This window comes from Bos javanicus, chromosome 29 (genome assembly GCF_032452875.1).
Source record: "Bos javanicus breed banteng chromosome 29, ARS-OSU_banteng_1.0, whole genome shotgun sequence".
Taxonomy (NCBI): Eukaryota; Metazoa; Chordata; class Mammalia; order Artiodactyla; family Bovidae; genus Bos; species Bos javanicus.
The window spans coordinates 44264505-44281830 of NC_083896.1; the positions used below are offsets into that span (position 1 = coordinate 44264505).

Below are 17326 nucleotides of genomic sequence, written 5' to 3' on the forward strand. Positions count from 1 at the left end.
GAACTTATTTTACTTCCAAAAGGTGTTATTTCTTGAACACTATTCACAAAATTTGTATAAAGAATGCAAGCCTATAAATTTATTCATTTATATTTTAGTTGCCAGAATGATTCATTCATATGGAAAACTGGTCAACCTTAAAAAGGAATGAAATTCTGATACATGCTACAACATGGACAAATTTTAAAAACATTATTCTAAGTGAAATTGTGTATGCATGTGTGTGTGTGTGTGTGTGTGTGTGCGCACGCTCAGTTGTTTTCAACTCTTTGCGACTCCATGGACTATGGCCAGCCAGGCTCCTCCGTCCATGGAATTTTCCAGGCAAGAATACTGGAGTGGGCTGCCATTTCCTCAGAGGATCTTCCCAACCCAGGGATTTAACCCATGTCTCTTGTGTCCCCTGCACTGGCAAGAGGATTCTTCACCACTAGCGCCACTTCCTAGCAGTCCGACTACAAGGAGATCCAATCAGTCCATCCTAAAGGAAATCAGTCCTGAATATTCATTGCAAGGACTGATGCTGAAGCTGAAACTCCAACACTTTGGCCACCTGATGTGAAGAACTGACTCATTTGAAAAGACCCTGATGCTGGGAAAGATTGAAGGCGGGAGGAGAAGGGGAGGACAGAGGATGAGATGGTTGGATGGCATCACCCACTCAATGGACATGAGTTTGAGTAAACTTTGGGAGTTGGTGGACAGGGAGGCCTGGCGTGCTGCAGTCCATGGGGTCACAAAGAGTCGGACATGAGCGAGCGACTGAACTGAACTGAACTGAGCGCCACCTGGGAAGCCCAAGCCATATGCAAAAGGACAGATATTCTATGATCCGACTTGTATGAGGCGCGTAGAGCAGTGAGATTCTTAGAGAGAGAAAGCAGAAAAGCGGCAATCAGGGTCTGGGAAGGGGGCACTGGGGAGTTAGTGTTTAGTGGGTACAGAGTTTATGTTGGGGATGGTGAAGAGACTTGGAGACGGAAAGTTGAGATAGTTGCACAACAAAGTGAATGACAATGTCACTACTGCACACTCAAAAATGGTTAAATGGTAAATTTTAGGCGACGTGTATTTTACTGTAATTTAACAAAAAATGACTCACTGTTATTAGCTAGGACCATGAACCATGACTCACATATGGTAACAGCCATTAATACAAGAAGCAAGACTGACTTCATCATGACTTCTCGCTTTCATAGTCCTACTTCTGCTTTTTGTTTTTAACTGACATTGGTGAGTTCTTCTGAAGCAGAATCGTTAAGCCTTAACTGTTGAGGCAGAGTTATAATACCTTTTTTTTCCTGATTTTTTTTTTTCAGAATCAAGTCCAGCCATGAAATTTGTGGGGCCTGATACAAAATGAAAATGCAGGGCCCCGTGTTCAAAAATTAAGAATTTTCAAGATGTCAATGACAGAGCATTAAACTAAGTGCAGGACCCTTCTAAGCTCTGGGCCCTGGCTGCACTGGTCTTACACCCATGATGTCAGCCCTTCTCAGGATTTAGCAAACACAAATTTCCTGAGAAATGCGAAGAATGCATTCCCCCTGGAGACAGGAGGTGTGAAAGCAGAGCGTGTGGCCCAGTGACTGCAGCAAGCATTGGGCTGCCCCGAGGGGAATCCTCTTGGAAACAAAGCCAAGACACTGAGCAGGTGTGCGAAGGCGCCATCTTTGAGTCACAGAGTTGACCAGTCTTGGAGCTGCTCCACCTCCAGGGAGGTAAGAACTCCAGTTTATCTGAAGCTTATTCTTTTGTTTCCTGTTATGGTTGCCATTTCCTTCTCCAATGCATGAAAGTGAAACGTGAAAGTGAAGTCGCTCAGTCGTGTCCGACTCTTCGAGACCCCATGGACTGCAGCCTACCAGGCTCCTCCGTCCGTGGGATTTTCCAGGCAAGAGTACTGAAGTGGGTTGCCATCGCCTTCTCCGATTTATAATGCATGCACATCTCGTCTCTTTTTTACATAATTTATTTATTTTGGGTTGTGCAGGGTCTTTGTTGCTGCGCGTGCCACTTTCTCCACTGGGGTGAGTGTGACTGCTTTTCATTGCCGTGCGCGGGTCTCTCACTGCAGTGGCTTCTTTTGTTGGGGAGCGTGGGCTTCCCTGGTAGCTCAGTTGGTAAAGCTGGTAAAGAATCTGCCTGTAATGCAGGAGACCCTGGTTCGATTCCTGAGTTGGGAAGATCTCCTGGAGAAGGGAACAGCTACCCACTCCAGCATTCTGGCCTGGAGAATTCCATGGACTGTATAGAGAGTTCCATGGACTGTATAGTCCATGGGGTCGCAAAGAGTCGGACGTGACTGAGTGACTTTAACACGGGCTTTAGGCGCACAAGCTTCAGTAAGTGCAGCACGCGGGCTCAGTAGTTGTGACACACAGGGTTTAGTGGGATCTTCCCAGAGCAGGGATCGAACCTGTGTCAAATCACTCTGCACTGGCAGGTGGATTCCCATGCACTGTGCCACCAGGGAAGTCCTGATGCGTGTCTTAAAGAAAGGCCCTTTCTCATCTGTGCAGCCCCCTCTGGTTCCCCTCTAATCACTCTCCCTAAAAAACAACAACTCATATTAAAAATTTTTTTTTCCTTTCAAATGTTTTCTTTTCATGCAATCTCAAATGTGCTGCTTCCGTTTCCTTGGCCCCTACACAGCCTGACTTTCTCCCCCCAACCTCTGCAGAAGGTGCCCCTGAAGTCTGGGATGACCAGCCAACCGCCCAGCCCAGCTGGTATTTTCCTACCCTTGCTGCCATCCACGCTGAGGAGTCCCAGGCCCAGTCGGCAGCCTAGGAACCCCTGGCAAGCAGCCTTTATCCCTACGTTTTTGTTAATGTTTGTTTGCTTTAACACTTAATTTTTTTTTCGTTTATTTATTTTTTGTCTGCGCAGCTTGTGATGTCTTAGCTCCCTGACCAAGGACTGAATCCAGGCCCGCAGAGCCCTAACTACTGGACCACGGGGAGGTCCCAACTTCTTATTTTTAAAGTTCCAACCTACTGAGAAATTAACACCTTGTCAATCTAGAACAACACTGGCAGTCATTCCTCATGCACTTCGGTAAGTCCCCTAGCTGGTAGAAGAAGGTTTATGCTATAGCACCTCCTCTCCCATGGCCACAAACCAGCTTCCATGATGGGCCCCTGCTGCCCTCGTTCCTTGCCCCATCCCCACCAGCATTCACCTTTCCTACTCCCAAAAGTACAGCTCATGGCAAGCTTTTAAAGAAAAAAATTTTTAATGGGTGTCCCAGCAAATGCACTTTTAAAAAAGCCCTCTCTGAAAACCAGAGCTAATGAAAATGAATTGTGTTCATGGATTTTTTTTTTTTAAGCCTTCTCTGGGTCAGAAAGGTATCGTTCTGAACACTTGAGTTTTGTCTCATGTACTTGTTTTCCTTTAGATTTCCCGAGATCTCAAGGAGAGCTCAAGCCCATTTTCCTCAATGAGAGAGCCTCTGAGCTCGGTGGGGCTCAGCTTCCCGGCCGCTTCCTGCCTTGGATTCTTTCCCGTGAACCAGTCATTGCTTCCATGACACTGACAGGGAACGTTCCACAAAGGCCATGAGCCGGATCACAGCCCACCTGCTATGACAACTCTGTGCTGGAAAACACGTGAGCCAGAGAGCTCTTACCCAGAAGAAACACCTTCAGCTCTCAAGATCACAAGACAGAAAACAACAAAATTCTGTAAAGCAATTATCCTTCAATAAATAAATAAATTAATTAAAAAACAATCTCTCACACATCATTAGTGCAGTTTAGAGGAAGTGTTTCTTTACTCCCACTTTGAATTCAGCCAGCATTTCGATGGGTCTGGATCTTATAAGCACAACCATAGCACATGCATTTGCAAAACAGATGTCTGTGTTCCTCTCTTCCAAAGAGACTATGGAATGAGGGTTCTCATTCTTCAGGATCCGAGGCGCCCAGAGACCTGGGGCCCGGGAGGGCTGCCAGCCCCTGCCCTCTTGTGCCCGCCAGGCCTGCTTCCTCACCACACTGTTGGCCAAACCTTAGTCTGCAGCCACCGTCAGTCCTTGCCCCTGTAGCAGCAAGAACCTTCTAGCTACATTCAGGCACTACACACATCCTGTTCCCAGAAGTGTCATTTCCTCAGCCATCTTTGAACCTTTAATCAGATACACTATGTTCTTTCTTTGTTTTTAACTTTTTATGTTGGAGTACAGTTGACTAACAATGTTGTGTTAATTTCAGGTGGACAGCAAAGTGACTCAGTTACACATATACATGCATCTCCTCTTTTTCAAATTCTTTCCCCATTTGGATTGTTACATAACATTGAGCAGAGTTCCCTGTGCTATACGATAGGTCCTTGTCGGTTGCTGCTAAGCTGCTAAGTCACTTCAGTTGTGTCCGACTCTGTGCGACCCCATAGACGACAACCCAAGAGGCTCCCCCGTCCCTGGGATTCTCCAGGCAAGAACACTGGAGTGGGCTGCCATTTCCTTCTCCAATGCATGAAAGTGAAAAGTGAAAGTGAAGTCGCTTAGTCGTGTCCAACTCTTAGCGACCCCGTGGACTGCAGCCTACCAGGCTCCTCTGTCCATGGGATTTTCCAGGCAAGAGTACTGGAGTGGGGTGCCATCGCCTTCTCCCCTTGTTGGTTATCCATCTTAAAAAATGTGTATGTATCACTCCTGAACTCCCTAACTATCCTCTCCCCTGACTCTTCCCCCATGGTAACCATTAGTCCGTTCTCCAAGTCTGTGAGTCTGTTTCTGTTTGGTAAATAAGCTCATCTGTATAATTTCTTTTTAGATTCTGCACACAAGTGTGTGTGCTGTGTACGAAGTTGCTTCAGTTGTGTCCGACTCTTTGTGACCCTATGAACTGCAGCCTGCCAGGCTCCTCTGTCCATGAGATTTTCCAGGCAAGAATACTGGAGTGGGTTGCCATGCCCTCTTCCAGGGGATCCTCCCCACCTACAGATCGAACCTATGTCTCTTATATCTCTTGCATTGTTTGGCAGGCGGCAGGTGGGTTCTTTACCACTAGCACCACCTGGAAAGCCCCACATACAAGATATATACCATAATTCTCTTTCTCTGACTTCATCAGTATGATAATCTCTAGGCCCATCCATGTTGCTGCAAATGGCATTATTTCATTATTTTTAATGGCTGAGTAATATTCCATTGTCCTAACCTCTAGAGTACTGTGGCTCAGACGATAAAGTGTCTGCCTGCAAAGCGGGAGACCTGGGTTCAATCCCTGGGTTGGGAAGATCCCTTGGAAAAGAAAATGACAACCCACTCCAGTACTCTTGCCTGGAAAATCCCATGGACAGAGGAGCCTAATAGGCTACAGTCCATGGGGTTGCAAGGAGTTGGACACAACTGAGCAACTTCACTAGTTCAGTTCAGTTCAGTTCAGTCGCTCAGTCATGTCTGACTCTTTGGGACCCCATGAATGGCAGCACGCCAGGCCTCCCTGTCCATCACCATCTCCTGGAGTTCACTCAAACTCATGTCCATCAAGTCAGTGATGCCATCCGGCCATCTCATCCTCTGTCGTCCCCTTCTCCTCCTGCCCCCAATCCCTCCCAGCATCAGAGTCTTTTCCAATGAGTCAACTCTTCGCATCAGGTGGCCAAAGTATTGGAGTTTCAGCTTTACATCATTCCTTCCAAAGAAATCCCAGGGCTGATCTCCTTTAGAATGGACTGGTTGGATCTCCTTGCAGTCCAAGGGACTCTCAAGAGCAACTTCACTAAAACAAATACTCCATTGTACATATGTACCACATCTTCTTTATCTATCCAATACTTAATTTTCTTGCTCTAAATACCCCATTGACTCCCACTCCTCTTAAAGCAAAACCTGACTTCCTTACAAAAGTGCCATAAAAGGCCAGGATTGGCCAGCTTTCTGATTCCTGGATCATCACTCCCCCCATCCCCCAACCCCACCCCAGGTTCTCTCTCCTGGGATACACTGAACTGCACCCCACCCCCACCCCTGCCCGTGGGCCGTGGTTTGTGTACACCAGTAGAATTATCCTGGTCACAGACATTGGCTGCGGCAGAGGCACATGCCCCCAAATGGTTCAATCCTAGGGCTTTCCTTCCACAGCTTTTCTCCACAGACAAGGCCCTGGACACATGTAGGCTCTGGAGCAGTGGTCCCCAATCTTCGTGGCACCAGGGACTAGTATCATGGAAGATAATTTTTCCATGGACCGGGAGTGGGGTGGGTGGGTTGGGGATGGTTCAGGCAGAAATGTGAGGGACGGGAAGCTGCAGAGGAAGCTTCGCTGGCTTGCCTGCCGCTTACCTCCTGCTATGTGGCCCAGCTCCTAACTGGCCATGAACTGGCCAGTTCTAGAGCGAACCGGGGCAGCTGTGCTGTGACTATAAGAAGGGGCCACCTTGAATGTAGGAGGAGACTAACCTGTGGAGGCCAGACTGGGAACACAGAACCCACATTGCTGGTGACTTCATCAAGTCTCCAGATGAGACCATCCTGAAGCCCACATGTGTTTGATCCACATGGATGGAGACATTCCCTCTGGAAGCGGCTGGCGAGGGACACTGTGTGACTCTCTGTGGCAGGAATCTTGCGTGACAGCTTCTAGAGAGGCCCCAGTTGACCAGCTCCTCACACTATTTCCACATTGTCACAGTACTTACCGCTGTCTGAAGGGGCTCTTTATGCTTTGGGTTGTCAGCTGCTCATGTCTGACCCACTAGAGCAGGGGACTCATCTTTACTTGTTCAAGTTGTTCCTACAGGGGAGGCACACAGTGGGTGCTCAGTGAATAATGGTGCATGCCCGATGACCTGTTCACCAACTCTTTTATTTTGACCAGGCCACGTGGCTCGTGGGATCTTAGTTCCCTGACCAGTGGCCCCTGCAGTGGAAGTACAGAGTCTTAACCACCGGACCACTAGGGAAGTCCCATCACCAAGTGTTTCTTTTCTCTCTGCTGTTGCTGTCCTCACTGCCTGAAACAGTCCCAACCCCTTTTCCCAGCCAACGCTACCCCACTTTCAACTGCAGGTCACTTATCAGATGCTCTGAGACCCCTGCCTGGGCCCCCACCTCAAGCTGTCTTTCCCGAGTCCCAGGGAGAGCCCAACTTACAAGACTGATCGCTCTTGGCAGCAAATGTCAGTTCACATCTCTGGCTCCCCATTCTTCATCCATTTGACAGTTTAGCTGAATACCTACTATGAGACAGGAGGCTGGGAAAATAGCACTGGGCAAACCACATAAATACTGCAATTCATGGATCTTACATTCTAGTGAGGGAAAGACAGTAACAAGCAAATAAGGAGAAGACATGATCTGACAACTGAATACTCTGAAGCAGAGGAGGGGAGGGGAGGTGGTGGGGGATGAGCAGACAACTGGGGAAGTCAGGGGTGACTTAAAGGGAAAGGTGACATTTGAGCAAAGACTTGAATGAGGTAAGGGAGTAAGCCAAGCAACTAAATACTGAGGTATAAATTTGAGAAACCTCAGCATGTGAATGGTATTTAAAGCCATGAGCTTCTAGGGCATCATGAAGGGAGTAATTGTGGATATACAGGTGGAGTTCAGGACCGAACCTGGGGCCTGGGAAGGTTTAGAGGTTATGGACAAGAGGAGCAACCCATAAAGGAGATAAGGAGCAATGGGAAAGCTGGAAAGAAATCAGGAAAGCCTGGTATCCTAGAAACCAAGACAGGAGAGTTTCAAGGTAGGAAGTAACCAACCATGCCAAATGCCACGGACAAAAGGTTTGAGAAGTGGCCATTGGATGAAGACTATGGGGGTCACTGGTGACTTTGATAAGGGGGCAGAGAATGAACCTGCTAACATGTTGGGATGAATATGTGAAAAGCTGTATGTATCAAGATGCTCTTTGTGGCACTGTTTGTAAGATGGGAAATCTGGAACTTGAATATTCAACAAGAAGAAATTGGTTGTGGCAGATAAGGTACATATAAGCAACAAAACACTATGTAGCCATTAAAATAGTGCTCTAGAATGTGAGAAGTGTTCGATTTATGCTACTAAATGAACAAGCTGGTCACAGAACAATATACACATTATGAACCTATTTTCGTATTTGATATGTGTTAGTTGCTCAGTCCTGCCTGAACTCTTCGAGATCCCACTGTCCATGGATTTCTCCAGGCAAGAATGCTGGAGTGGGATGCCATTTCCTCCTGCAAGGGATCTTCCCCATCCAGGGATTGAGCCTGTGTCTTCTGCATTGCAGCCAGATTCTTTACCACTGAGCCACCAGAGACGCCCTGTTTGATAGCACAATAGAAGATAAAGCATGGGTTGGCAAACATTTTTTGTAAATGGCCAGACAGTAAATGTTTTAGTCTTTGTGGGCATTCAGCTTTAACGTGGAAGGAGTCATAGACAAAATGTCAATGAATGAGATGGTGGCTATGTTCCAATAAAACATTATTTATCGACCCTGAAATTTGAATTTCATGATTTCCATGTATCATGAAATATTCTATTTATGTCTCCCCAAGCTTTAAAGTCCAGTGTTCTTGCCTGGAGAATCCCAGGGACGGGGGAGCCTGGTGGGCTGCCGTCTATGGGGTCACACAGAGTCGGACACGACTGAAGTGACTTAGCAGCAAGCTTTAAAAAGAGTATAAAGACCATTCTTTGCCCACTGAGTGCAGGAAAACTAGAATAGGATTGGATTTCATCTGCAGGCCATAGTTTGCCTAGCTATTCATTCCCTGCACCGTGTGTGTTTCCTTGTTGTTGCTTGTTTCCCAAAACACTTATCACTCTTTAATAGACTAGATAATTTATTTTAAAAATACATTTACTGTTTGTGATCCACACCCCTCTTTTCCCTCTCAGCCTCCAAGAATTCAAGCTCCAGGAGCTGCAAGTTATTTTATTCACTGATGTATCCCAGGCTCCTAGATAAATGCATGGGACACGGTAGCAGATTATTAAAGTTGTTGAATGTATGAATGAATAATATATTAATCAATCCTAAAATAAATCAACTCTGATTATTCATGGGAAGGACTAACGCTGAAGATGACAACTCCAATACTTTGGCCACCTGATGAGAAGACACGACACTGATGCTGGGAAAGTCTGAGGGCAAGAAAAGGGGAGGGCAGAGGATGAAAAGGTTGGATAGCATCACTGACTCAATGGACATGAGTTTACGCAAACTCCGGGAGATAGGGAAAGACAGAGAAGCCTGGCAGTTCACGGGGGTCACAAAGAGTCGACACGACTTAGACGTCCGAACAATACCAACTCGTATAATTAGCAACCTAATACACAAAACAACAAACCTATAAACCTTCTTCCGTGAGCCCCCAACCCTAAGAAAGTCCACAACTTGAGAGGATCCTGGCGCCCACTTCTCGAAATCCGCCCCTAAACCCCCCAGCCGAGCACGCGCAGTTCACTCCCCGCGACGCAGCCTTGACGCCACTAGGAGACGCCCAAGCAGCCGCCCGCTAGGCACAAACACCAGTCCCACGTGACCGGTGTCGCACCCGGTGAGCGTCACGTGACGGACTCAGTTTTCCTCCAATCGTTGCACACGTTATGGGGATTCCACCCAGGACCTGACCTGAGTCTTAAAACAACCTATGCCCCCGCCAGCCAAACTGGCCAGCTCCGTCAGCAAGCTGGGCAGCGGTGTCTCTTAAGAACCTACTCGTAAAGCCGCTTCGGGGAAGACCGGGCCCACAACGTGCTCAATCCCGGAAGTGACGGCTCCCAGAGGGGCCGGAAGTGGCAGTGGAGGGAGGGAAGATGGCGGAGGTGGTGAGTCCGGTGCCCGGGGCGGGGCGGAGGGAGCCAGGGGAGGTGGGTAGAGCCCGAGGCCCCCCAGTAGCCGACCCTGGCGCCGCGCTGTCTCCCCAGGGGGAGATAATCGAGGGCTGCCGCCTGCCCGTGCTGCGGCGGAACCAGGACAACGAAGATGAGTGGCGTGAGTGACGTCGGGGGGCGGGGCTAAGGAACCTGAGGGCGAGGGGCGGGGGGAGAGTCAACCGAACCCCGGGGAGGGGGTGGGGCCTCTAGAATTCTGGAGCGGGCGGGGCGCAGATACTCAGGAGGGGCGTGGCTTTTAGCCTTTAGAACTGGACAGGGCAGGGCTTGAAGAGGGGATGGCACTTGGTGACTAACCGGGGCTTGTGAGAGCGGTTCCAAGTGCTGGGGCTTTAGGGTTCGGGCCTGGTGGTGGAGTGCGGGTCGTAGGAGGGTGGAGCTTCATGGCCTGGCCCGTCTAAGGCCCTTGCCTTTGCTGTTCCCACAGCACTCGCTGAGATTCTGAGCGTGAAGGACATCAGTGGCCGGAAGCTTTTCTACGTCCATTACATTGATTGTGAGTTCTGGACCGGGATGAGGTGGGGCTGGAGGGTTGGGGGGCAGCCTCTGGCACTCCTTCCTGAGCCATACCCACTGCTGCAGTCAACAAACGCCTGGATGAATGGGTGACCCACGAGCGGCTGGACCTGAAGAAGATCCAGTTCCCCAAGAAAGAGGCCAAGACCCCCACCAAGAACGGGCTTCCTGGGTCCCGACCCGGCTCTCCAGAGAGAGAGGTGGTGAGTAGGTCCCCTGCTTCACCTCTTCTCTCCTGCCTACTTTTAAAATCTCTTGGCCTCAGTGGCTCCCAGATGGGCAAGAGGCTGTGCCCTCCCACCCTGGCTTCAGCTTGTAAAGGATGGGGGCCAAACTGCAGATGTAGTTCCAGAGTCCACTGACTGTACCTGTGTCCTTGAGAGGGCAGAGGGTGGGGTTTGATCACTCCATGCCGAGGGGGCCCTACTCCCCTTCCCCATCCCACCACCAACCCAGCCCCAGAGGAAGACCCTGGACCTATCTCTACAGCCGGCCTCCGCCCAGGCCAGCGGGAAGACCTTGCCAATCCCGGTTCAGATCACACTCCGCTTCAACCTGCCCAAGGAGCGGGAGGCCATTCCCGGTGGCGAGCCTGACCAGCCGCTCTCCTCCAGCTCCTGCCTGCAGCCCAACCACCGCTCAACGGTACCCTCAGCAATTCCAGGGACCTTGCTTTCCTCTCAGGTCCCGCCTTCTCTACCTTCTGACCCACCTGTCCTGGTTTCTCTCTGCAGAAACGGAAGGTGGAGGTGGTTTCACCAGCAACTCCAGTGCCCAGCGAGACTGCCCCGGCCTCAGTTTTCCCCCAGGTGAGTCCCCCAAGCCATCTCTTCTGCCCTCCTACCCTCTGGTAGCCCCTTTTGGGCTCACCTCACAGCCACCCCTTCTGTCCCTCCCGTATCATTTGCAGAATGGATCAGCCCGGAGGGCAGTGGCAGCTCAGCCGGGGCGGAAGCGGAAATCGAATTGCTTGGGCACTGATGAGGTAGGTCTGGGGGAGGAGGGAAGCTGGGTGAAATGAAGGGGACATAAGGAGGGCACGGGGTTTAGTGACTGCTTTAAAAATGAACAAGGGGTACTGGGCAGAAAGGGTGCTGGAATTAGGAGTGAGGCGGCACCGATTGAGGTCCCGCGCTAGGCGCTCTTTTTCACCTTCCAGGTGAAAACCATCCAAGTCTTGGTTTCCTCAGTTGGCAAATGGGGATTACAGTGCCCCTCCTAAGGGGGCCACTGTTAGGTGGACACGGAAGCCTGCGGAAGGGCTGTGAGCTGTAGAGTGTGCTGCTTGAGTTGTCTTCTGTAACCTGGTATCTTTCACGGGCCCTGGGCAGGACTCCCAGGACAGCTCAGATGGAATCCCATCCGCTCCTCGCATGACTGGGAGCCTGGTATCTGACCGGAGCCACGACGACATCGTCACCCGGATGAAGAACATCGAGTGCATTGAGCTGGGCCGGCACCGCCTCAAGCCCTGGTACTTCTCCCCGTACCCTCAGGAGCTCACCGCGCTGCCTGTCCTCTACCTCTGCGAGTTCTGCCTCAAGTATGGCCGAAGCCTCAAGTGTCTGCAGCGTCATTTGGTATGGGGAATCCCAGGGGTCACCCTCCTAGCAGCCCCCACCCCCCACCTCAGCCCCTGTGCCTGATTCTCCTGTCTTCCTCAGACCAAGTGTGACCTGCGACATCCTCCCGGCAACGAGATCTACCGCAAGGGCACCATCTCCTTCTTTGAGATCGACGGACGTAAGAACAAGGTCAGTGGCCGAGGGGCAGTGGGAAGGCTTTGGTGCCGGGAGTCTGGGGGAGTCGAGTGAGTAGCTGCTTCCAGCTCAGGAAGACACTGACCGTTACAGCTGACAGATCTCTTCACCGCATTTACTGCATTCCTGCCGTAGGGCGGGTGCTGGTAGATAGAGTGACCAGGAATTTGACAAAATCTCTGTTCTCTGAGAGCTCACAGGGGAAGACAGACAGGCCAGTAGCAGTTTGGATCCCACTGTGATATGTTTCATGAGAAAAGTGGGCTGTCAGGATCCTGGGGTGATCAGCAAGGCTTCAGAGAGGAGGTAACCTCTGAACCTTGACACAGGGGTAGAGTGGGCACAGGAATCCCCAGCAGTGGGTTCTGAAGGGCAGGAGTGGGTGTCCTGGCAAAGCCCAGAGACCCTGCAGGTTCAGTTCCAGACCACTGTGATAAGGTGAACGTTGAAATAAAGCAGTCACGCAAGTTTTTCTGGTTTCCCAGACTATGTAAGTTATATTTATGTTGTGCCATAGTCTACTAAGGGTGCAATAACAGTATCTAAAGAAAATTATAGTGGTAACCTCAAGAATCACTGATTACTGTAACAAATACAATAATAATGAAAAGGTTTGGAATATTATTGCGAGAATTATGAAAAGGTGACAGAGATGCAACATGAGCAAATGCTGTTGGGAAAATGGCACTGATAACTCAAGGCAGGGTTTGCCACAAACCTTTGTTAAAAAAGCAATCTCTGAAAGCCAGTAAAGTGAGGTGTGCCTGTGCAGACAGCGAGCATCGAAGAGCTGTCCTTCCAGCTGGAGTGCAGACAGGATGAAGGCAGGCTTTGTTACAAGGACAGAGTTCAGGTGGTGGGACTGAGGTCAGCTGGGAAGGGGGAACGCTACAGGTCTGGGGCTTCACATCTGCCTTATTCTGGCTGTGGGGAGGAAGAAGGGAGTAACCTGCAAGGACCTTCCAAGAGTGAAAGGCCTCCATCCCTGGGTCCTGGAGGGTGGGGAGGGAAGGACAATCACTGACTGGCAGGAGAGAGCTCTGGCTTGAGTGCTGGGGGAGCTTAAGAGAAAGATGCTATTTTAACCACCGTTAACTGTGTTAGGTGCGGGCTTGGGTATCCCAAGTGGCCACGCCTGCTGCTGCTGCTGCTAAGTCACTTCAGTCGTGTCCGACTCTGTGCGACCCCATAGACGGCAGCCCACCAGGCTCCTGTCCGTGGGATTCTCCAGGCAAGAACACTGGAGTGGGTTGCCATTTCCTTCTCCAGTGCATGAAAGTGAAAGTGAAGTCGCTCAGTCGTGTCCAACTCTTAGCAACCCCTTGGACTGCAGCCCACCAGGCTCCTCCGTCCGTGGGATTCTCCAGGCAGGAGTACTGGAGTGGGATGCCATTGCCTTCTCCGAGCCTAGCAGCTGCTTAAAAAGCCTCTGGTGATATGCAGGAGAGTTGTGAGCATGGAGTACAGTAGCAAGATGAATTTTACTGGGCCAGCCCTTGAGAGACCCCAGACTTCTTCACCCATGTTGTAGACAAGCCGATGTGTTTTCAGGACGTGTGACTGGGGAAGAGAGTACTGTGGCTTTTTGACAGCCGGACTCCTGAGACTGTCACACAGGCAGAGCTTTTCTCATAAGCCTTGGTCAGTCTTCCTGGTCACACATCAGTTTGCTGACTGGTAACTGGCAGAGGGCAGTGGAGGCCTCCAGGCTAGTGAGGTAGAGGTGCGGGGAGTAGGGGCACACCTGCCCAGCTCACCGGAGGTCGGTGTCTGAACACCGTCACAGCTGGGGCAGGGGCTCCTGCACGCTGAGAAGGGCTCATGCCTAGGGACAGCCTGGCCCATGGATGGGTTCAGGCCTCAGGGAGGAAGGCTTACCCCTTTCAGCCTGGGGGACAAAGAAGCTCCAGGCTGACACCAGCCTGACGGCCACACTCCAGGAGAGCTACCCGGGGTGGTGACAGACCTTGTCTTTTGCAGAGTTATTCCCAAAACCTGTGTCTTCTGGCTAAGTGTTTCCTCGATCACAAGACGTTGTACTATGACACAGACCCTTTCCTCTTCTACGTCATGACAGAGTACGACTGCAAGGGCTTCCATATAGTGGGCTACTTCTCCAAGGTGAGCGCTCCTGCAGGCGGTCCCTCAGTCCCGCCCTGAGCTGGGTCCCTCCCCTCACGCTCACTCCGGCCTGGCTTTTCCAGGAAAAGGAGTCCACGGAAGACTACAACGTGGCCTGCATCCTGACCCTGCCCCCCTACCAGCGCCGGGGCTATGGCAAGCTGCTGATCGAGTTCAGTGAGTACTCACACTGCTGGCCCGGGGTCGGGGCGGGAGCAGGCAGGCCCAGGCCCCGGGGCTGCACATACGGACACACGGGGCTGCCATGTTCCCAGCTCTGGCCTTTGCAGTCCAGTCACCGGGGAAACTGGCCAGAAATAAAGGTGGGCCCCTCCCAAGGTTCTCTCCGTTCTGGGGTGACTCCCCTGCTCGTCTGCACTAGGCTCTCAGTCCCTCATAGTTCCTTGGCCATGGTGCTGAGCACCACTCAGCCTGACTCATCAGCCCCTGCCCAGGGCCATGGGCAGAAGCTGAGTGAGCCACTCTTGCTCAGCTGTCTGGTCCTGTGCAGTTGTACACGTTGCTAGGCAAGGACCTGTGGCTCATTTCCCCACCTGTCACCTGAGCCTTGCGGACAGTGGATGTCACATCAACATGATTCACAGGGGATCTGGCCTCTGCCCCTTGTCACATGTGAACTCCACACTGGCCCCCAAGGTCCCCTTCACTGCCCAGCCTCCTCCCCTCATTCTGTTCACCTCACCGTTCACTGCACCCTTGGGATAACCAAGCTCTGACCTGGGAGATGAGGAGGGAGCCTTGGCTCCCTGATGAAGGCGTGGAGGCCTGACTTGATCACGGGTCACCTTGAGAAATTTTATTGGTAGAAAGATGCCAAGATTGCGTCATGTCTTCAGGAAGCCCTCTGCCTGGCAGGGCGGGAGGATGCTTAGGAAACTCAGCTTAAGCCTTGGAGCTCAGACCCAGTGGAGACGGGATGTGTGTGGGGCCACCAAGGAGACGTGCTCGTTGTGCCTGGCAGGAGCAGACAGGATACCAGAAGCACCAGTCCAGGCAGCTTCTGAGGGCGGGGGTGTTCACTGGGAGGGGCCAGGAGTCCCTGTCGCTAAGGAGGCAAGCATGGCCTCCAGCTGATCGGTCAGGACTCTGCACGCCGGCCCAGCAAAGCTCAGTGAGAACTCCAGTGTGCCCCTTCTCTCTTCCCTGCTTCCTGCCTCCAAAGCAGAGGCCTCTCTGTCCTCCCCACCAGGCTGTTAGGTGGAAGTCACAGGAGGCTGGGCAAGAGGGTCAGACTGGCTAATAAAGACGTATCAAGGGGAAAGCAGAAAGGCTACGCTCCAACACAAGGCTTGTGATGACTGAGGGTGAAGGGCTTCTAGAAATAGTGGAGACATCTCAGGGCCCTGATGGGAAAAATGAAGACTCTGTCCAACAGATGTGAAACCACTCAGGGTTTTGCAGGGCCTGAGGGTCTCACCAGGAACTGCCTGCCAGTGCCCAGTGGTGACCCAGGTAGAGGAGGGCAGAGCAGTAGAATTGGGAGGGCGAGAGCCCTGGCAAAGGCAGTTACAGCTGAGGAATGGCCTCCTCTGACTGGGAAGTGCTTTGGCATCACTCTGCTTACTTCCTCCCAGCCACCCAGCCTGGTCTTAGAGCCGCTGATTCTTCTCTGCTCACAGCTGGGGGACTGTTGTGACTGAGAATCTGAGCATCCTCAGGCCTGGACTAGAGGTGGGGCCTGGCCCACTCTTCTCCTCATATACCCAGACAGAGTCTGGTAGGACCGAGGAAAACTGGAGGCACTTTCATTCCATAAGCCATTCTCTGCACTTCCCTGCCCACCTGTAAGCCCTTGCTGGCTCCTGGTGACTGTAGCTTCAGCGCACAGCTGAAGAGTAGGCGTGCTAGTCCTTTACGATGAAACTAAGGCACCGAACAGACAAGCCACATACCCCGACCACAGAACCACCACGTGGCAGGCCCGAGACAGGACCATGCAGTCTGCCCGGTAGCCTGCGTTCTTAAGACACTAGTGACATAATACTGTGATCGTTTATCCACTTCCTCCTGCTCCATTGCTTTAGGCTATGAACTCTCCAAAGTGGAAGGGAAAACGGGGACCCCTGAGAAGCCCCTCTCGGACCTTGGCCTCCTGTCCTACCGAAGCTACTGGTCCCAGACCATCCTGGAGATCTTGATGGGGCTGAAGTCAGAGAGCGGGGAGAGGCCACAGATCACCATCAAGTGAGCCTGGCCCTGCCTACCCGGGGGTGCATGGCATGACCTTCTGTTCTCGGGCTTTCTCACTCCTTGGGGCCTGGGGAAGAGATGGAGGCCCCCGGGGGATCTGATCTTTGCCCTCCCACAGTGAGATCAGTGAAATTACCAGCATCAAGAAGGAGGATGTCATATCCACTCTGCAATACCTCAACCTCATCAACTACTACAAGGTAGGGAGGCAGGCAGGGGGAGACAGGTGTGTGCAGGGATGCCGAGTGCAGGCCTGCGTGGGCTGACCTGCCTGGCCCCATCTCCTGTCCAGGGCCAGTATATCCTCACCCTGTCGGAAGACATCGTGGATGGGCACGAACGGGCTATGCTCAAACGGCTTCTTCGGATCGACTCCAAGTGTCTGCACTTCACTCCCAAGGACTGGAGCAAGAGGGGAAAGTGGTGACCGGACACTGCCCTGGGAATGCCGGCAAAGGCAGCAGAACTGAAGCTGGCAGCCATCCCGCCCCCAGCGGGGTCTCCAAGAGGCACACCAAGGGAGACAGGGCTGAGGACCACTCCAGAAGGAGAGGACGGGCCTGGTCAAGGCCGGCTGGTGCCCAGCACCAAGGCGAGCTCAGGGCTCACGGCAGCTCCACGGTCAAATGGCTGCAGGCCCAGGCCTGCTGTGAACCAGGGACCAGAGGGAGCCAGGCAGCTGTGTACAGTGAGATGGGGGTGGGGGTACCTTGTACAGAGGACTGGCGGCTGTACAAATTTCTTTTGTAAAGTAGGAGCTGGGGTGTGGTGGGAACTGGCTGCAAAATTCTGGCCTCTTCTGCCCCATTGCCCCCTGGCAATAAATTGTTTCTAGAGGTCAGAGCTACGGAAGGTTCTTGTGGGAGAAGGGGCAGTG

At 51.8% G+C, this 17326-nt stretch overlaps 1 protein-coding gene and 2 long non-coding RNA genes across 6 annotated transcripts; 2 read left to right on the top strand and 1 right to left on the bottom strand.

Annotated features, from left to right (window-relative positions):
* Nucleotides 1-361: 361 nt before the first annotated feature.
* On the top strand, nucleotides 362-3492 carry LOC133241469 (uncharacterized). Its single transcript, XR_009734601.1, has 3 exons — nucleotides 362-1721; nucleotides 2893-3060; nucleotides 3404-3492. It is a non-coding gene; the product is annotated as an uncharacterized LOC133241469 (long non-coding RNA).
* On the bottom strand, nucleotides 3220-9441 carry LOC133241468 (uncharacterized). The gene is made up of 4 exons (XR_009734600.1): nucleotides 9295-9441; nucleotides 7106-7191; nucleotides 6413-6746; nucleotides 3220-3603 (listed from the first exon to the last, which is right to left on the bottom strand). It is a non-coding gene; the product is annotated as an uncharacterized LOC133241468 (long non-coding RNA).
* A 247-nt stretch (nucleotides 9442-9688) lies between these two features.
* On the top strand, nucleotides 9689-17290 carry KAT5 (lysine acetyltransferase 5). Of its 4 annotated transcripts, XM_061406989.1 has the most exons (14): nucleotides 9689-9775; nucleotides 9875-9941; nucleotides 10269-10337; nucleotides 10424-10560; nucleotides 10847-11002; nucleotides 11092-11166; nucleotides 11268-11342; nucleotides 11689-11937; nucleotides 12022-12111; nucleotides 14098-14238; nucleotides 14322-14415; nucleotides 16284-16443; nucleotides 16568-16649; nucleotides 16742-17290. In XM_061406989.1, exons 1-14 carry the CDS (start codon nucleotides 9764-9766, stop codon nucleotides 16874-16876), a joined length of 1542 nt encoding a protein of 513 aa, XP_061262973.1. In that variant the 5' UTR covers nucleotides 9689-9763; the 3' UTR covers nucleotides 16877-17290. The 4 variants fall into 4 exon arrangements, with proteins under 4 accessions (XP_061262973.1, XP_061262975.1, XP_061262972.1 ...); XM_061406991.1 differs by lacking the exon at nucleotides 10847-11002; XM_061406988.1 differs by having other exon boundaries at nucleotides 9764-9941.
* Nucleotides 17291-17326: the final 36 nt, after the last annotated feature.